At 47.2% G+C, this 4,955-nt stretch overlaps 1 protein-coding gene across 1 annotated transcript; it reads left to right on the top strand.

Annotated features, from left to right (window-relative positions):
* The first annotated feature begins 1,078 nt into the window (after nt 1-1,078).
* Nucleotides 1,079-2,666, top strand: LOC118411807. Its single transcript, XM_035814293.1, has 2 exons — nt 1,079-1,101; nt 1,355-2,666. The coding sequence occupies exons 1-2, from the start codon at nt 1,079-1,081 to the stop codon at nt 2,664-2,666; spliced, it is 1,335 nt and encodes a 444-aa protein (XP_035670186.1).
* The last annotated feature ends 2,289 nt before the right edge of the window (nt 2,667-4,955 follow it).

Genomic DNA, 4,955 nt, shown 5'->3' with positions numbered 1-4,955 from the left:
TACAAAGCCAGCTATTGGAAATGTAGTGTGCAGGTAGCTAAACCATTCTTGCACATGACAATCCTTTCCACAACCGCTAAACACCTGCCAAATATCGTGGAAATCGCCCAGCTACATTGTGACTTATGCTTCCCGAAAAAACACCAAAAAAATACCAAGCTCGCTAATGTACCGTAGGAAAACGCCAGGTAACCCATTTTCGAACTAGGCATGCCTTTCAACAACCGCTACACACCTGCAAAAATAAAAAAAGTTCCATCCACAATTTCTCGAGTTATATCCTGTTGACCTACATACAGACCCAAGTCAGGCAAAAACATAATCTTCTTGGCGAAGCTAATGACGAGTCTTGACGACCATAAAAAAAAAGGTCAGGAAAAGAGAACAGGGGGCAACCCACATCCCGTTAGGCTTAGGTCCCCAAGCAGATCCTACGGTGCCATAAGATAGTATCAAAGCTGGCCAAGGAGTATAGCCGGCTAGGGGAGTCAAATGGGCAGTGGGTTTGATACTACTTTACGCCACCGTGGGTCTGCTTGGAGATTAGCCCTGCCGGGAAGTTCACGGGCTGTTTTTTTTTTTTTTTTGCACTCTTGGGCGTGACCCCTGCGTGTCCCCATGAGGCATCTTGCAGCTCCCGGTGTATTTTTGGGCCCTGCCGGGTACCGGGTACCATGTGACCTCTCTTCACGTGTTCGCCGAATCAGTCTTAGTTAGTCCCAGTCCTCAGGCAGTCAGGGTAAACAGGTCGCGTTTTCCGCTTCTACTTTGGTTCGAAGTAGTTTTGATTTTACCCACCACGACCGTAGCCATTCTTTAGTTCAAACGCATACTTAGAATAACTTTAACTTTAGTTAGAATAAGTTTAGTTTTAGTTATAAGCGTTATTCTCTGCAAATCATCTGTTATCCTCCTGTTATCTTTGACAAAGGGCGCGGTGACATAGCTATGTCAATATTGGGGACAGTAACTGGTTAGAATGTGAACCAGTGCAGAACCACTATGCAAATGTCTACGAGATAGGACATTAAAGATGTGTGCGTTGCTTGGTTCCCCCGGTCTTCAAATGCACAGAAGTATGGCGACCCTGAGACCATCACTGTACATGTTAGCGTGTCGTCGCACCCCATGGGTCCGGGTCTTTCGACCATTCTCGACGGCGGTAGACCGACGCTCCACGGCGGTAGACCTAAGCTTCGCGGCGACTTGAGTGTGTTTGGGTGCACATCCGTCCCTACTGGCTCCCGAGATCTGTGTCATCTATCGCTCTGTGTGCGGTCTACCATCCACCCAACTCACCTCATGAAGAGGCATTACTGGATTTCTTGTCTAAGTCGATTGATGACATTCGCAGACAATACCCTGACGTCGGCGTGGTTGTCCTCGGCGACCTTAACCGCCTGGATGTTAGCGGCCTGTGTTCGCAGCACTCACTGACACAACTCGTGAAGGTGCCGACTCGTGACAATGCCATCCTCGACCAGATACTTGCGTCTGACTGCTTAGCCACTTACTACCAAGAACCAACAACAGGTCCCCCGATTGGCGACAGCGACCACAACTGCGTTTTCTGGGAGGGGAGTCCAACTCCTTTCACCGGTAACGAGACACATAAGAAACAGGTGAGACCCCTGCGTGAGTCAGACTTGCGGGCTTTTGGATGTTGGATCACTCAGCATACGTGGGAAGAAGTGTACTGTGCAGATAACACACAGGAGAAGTACTCAGCATTCTACACCACTCTCCTTAGTGCTGTGGACAGTTTCTTCCCTACCAGGACTGTACGAATACACAAGCAAGATAAGCCCTGGATAACTCCACATCTTAAAACTCTGATCAGAGACCGACAGAGGGCATTTGCAGAAGAGAATCGCCCTAAGTGGAAACACCTTCGTAACAAGATCAGTAAAACCATTCAGTCCTCGAAGAAAGCCTTCTACAAGAACAAGATTGAGCACCTTAAAATGGCTGATCCCAGAAAATGGTACAAAGCCATCAAAGAGCTAACCAATAGCAGCAAGGGACAACTTTGTGTTGAAGTGCCCGGCGTCCCGTCTTCATCGCCCAAGTCTGTAGCGAACGCCATCAACGTGCACCTGGCAGCGGCATCACAACAACACGCCCCTCTGCAGCTCCAGGATCTCCCAGCGTACCTGCCTGCCCCAGCCCCACCACCCACTGTCTCTTTCTGGGATATGTGGCACAGGCTTAAGCAGGTAAAGCTCGGTAAGGCTACTGGCAGCGACAACATTTCCCCCAGAATTGTCCGGGAGTTCGCGTTTGAGCTGAGCCAACCGCTGTGCGATATTATAAACACATCGCTCTGTCAGGGTGTTGTTCCTGAGGCTTGGAGAGACGCGGACGTCATACCGGTCCCGAAGGAAATGCCGCCTAGTCTGTCTAAGTTAAGACCCATCTCACTGACATCAGTGTTTGCCAAGGTGTGCGAAGGTATCGTTACAGACTGGTGTCTCAAGGACATACTTCCTAGTGTAGACCCGCGCCAGTATGGATCCCTGCGTGGCCGGTCGACCACACACTACCTTACGCTCCTGACACACATACTGCTGGAAACAGCCGACAAACGAAGCCATGTGTCAACACTAGTGCTCACGGATTTCACACGCGCCTTTGACTCCATCACCAAACTGCCGTCAACAAAATGATCGAGCTCGGAGTGCGCCCGTCTGTCGTTCCATGGATCATCAGTTTTCTCACCGAACGGCGCCAGCGCGTCAAGTACCAAGGTGAAGTTTCCGAATGGCAGACATTAACATGTGGAGTACCTCAAGGTACCAAGCTAGGGCCATTGATCTTCTTGGTACTTGTGAATGACGCGGTTCCTGCCGATCAATCTACAGCAGACACTTTCAAGTATGTCGACGACCTGTCGTTGTTGGAGCCACGACACGTGCTCAGTGCGCCAACCATCCAAGATGACATTGACGGCTTAGCCCGTTGGACTGATGACAACCACATGACATTAAATCCGCCGAAATGTAAAGTCCTCGTGTTCTGTTTCATGAAGCACCCCCCACCCCCACCTGTGATCACAGTTGGTCCTACACAGCTGGAGGTCGTCGAGTTTGCACGTATTTTAGGTCTTACATTGCAAAGCAACCTCAGGTGGACGAAACATGTTGAAGGGATTGTAGGGAAGGGAAGCAGAAGACTGTACATGTTAAGAACACTGTCCAAGTATTGTCTGACTACCTGTGACCTTGTTCTTGTCTACATTGGTTTTGTTCGCCCGGTTTTAGAATACGTATGCCAAGTATGGCATCCAGGTTTGACCGTTGCTGAATCTAGGTCAATAGAGAGTGTACAGAAGAGAGCATGTAAGATAATCCTTGGACAGAACTACACCTGCTACAGCTCTGCACTCACTGAACTCTCTCTCACACCACTGTCTCAGAGACGAGAGGAACTGTGCAGAACGTATGCTAGTTCCATCTGGAGATCCCCGATCTACAGAAACTGGCTCCCACCATGCCGTGGGGAGATCTCAGGTAGAGAGACTCGGTCTAGTAACAGGCTCCAGACTCTGAAAGCGAACACTACTCGTTTCAAGAGAAGCCCGATTAACTATATGGTTTCCCTGCTAAACGATGACTCTGTGTGAATAGTTTTTAGATTGCTTAATGGTGTTAGTCGGTAGAATGCCTGTTTTAATGATGACAATATGTATTTTACTGCAATTGTAAATGTAAATGTGCCTATCAATTCAGCCTTAGGGCTGCTATCTGGGTCATGTATATTATATGTGTTTGAATAAACCAGTCATCATCATCATCATCAACAAAACGACGCTCGACGGCGGTAGACCGACGCTCGACGGCGGTAGACCGACGCTCGACGGCGGTAGACCAACGCTCGAGGGCAGTAGACCGACGGTTCACGGAGACAAACCGACGCGTCAAGGAGACAGACGTGGACCGGTCCGTTATCAAAGAGGTGTTGCGGTTCTCCCTGGACGACCCCGTACAGGAGGGCCTCACGCCACCATCCAGTTGGTACGTCTGAGAATCCTACAAATATCACCATTGTATTCTCAATGTATCCTATAGAATTAATGTACATTCATTCATAAGTTTAATTGCGTAACATTTAATCTAAGGGAATCATGCTGTAATCCATCTTTTCTTACTGTTTTCGATACCCTTAAGGCGTGGTCACATGTAGGTCGTTCGATCATTCGATTTTGATAATAGGATTTTTAATAGGATTTTTAAGCAAGCAGCAACAGAGCCAACCACCCACATGGATCCAACTACCAAGAGAGAGTTTCGTGCAGCAGCACAGCTGAACATTGGAGGACACATGCACTGTCCTAAAAATGCCCCAAGTTAGCGATCGTAGGACGATCGCACCAATTATGTGACCGCGCCTTTACAAAAACTCACTTCAAGTTACCCTTACCGCAACGTCCTTGCCCCTTTGTAAACTCAAGAGGTCAGTGACCTCAGACAGGAGTAGGGCTAAGTACTCCGTAAAGTAGGTCAGTAACCCCGAGCGGGGTACTGTGTTTTTGTCTGTGTGTTTCGGAAGCTATATCTCAAGATCTTTTGGATGAATTTCTTCTAAATGTTGGCATGTGGGTAGTTACTACTATTACTACTACTACTACTACTACTACTAGTACAACTACTACTACTGATACTATTACTGCTACTACTACTACTACTACTACTACTACTACTACTACTACTACTACTACTACTACTGCGTCCTTCAATATTCAACTTTTCAATATGTTATTATCATTTCCTGTTCATATATCTGCCTACGTAGGCAAATTCATTTACAACTCCTTGCAAAAACGAGACAATGCTATATTGACATAATGATCTGAAGTATTAGCTTTTATGATATTAACTAGATTGTTTATACTGTTACATTAGATTAGATTAGAGTAGATAAGATAAGTTGTTAGATATTTGCAATAGTATATAGTC

The sequence above is a fragment of the Branchiostoma floridae genome, chromosome 3 (genome assembly GCF_000003815.2).
Source record: "Branchiostoma floridae strain S238N-H82 chromosome 3, Bfl_VNyyK, whole genome shotgun sequence".
NCBI lineage: Eukaryota > Metazoa > Chordata > Leptocardii > Amphioxiformes > Branchiostomatidae > Branchiostoma > Branchiostoma floridae.
The sequence above is the reverse complement of the archived record's forward strand: the minus strand, read 5'-3'. Positions and strand labels throughout refer to the sequence as shown.

Excerpts from the sequence above, each read along its gene's own strand:
- LOC118411807 (XM_035814293.1), top strand. The coding sequence starts at position 1,079 with ATGGCGACCCTGAGACCATCACT. Across the intron at positions 1,102-1,354 it reads GCGACCCTGAGACCATCACT|ACAATACCCTGACGTCGGCG; the intron begins GTACATGTTAGC and ends TGACATTCGCAG.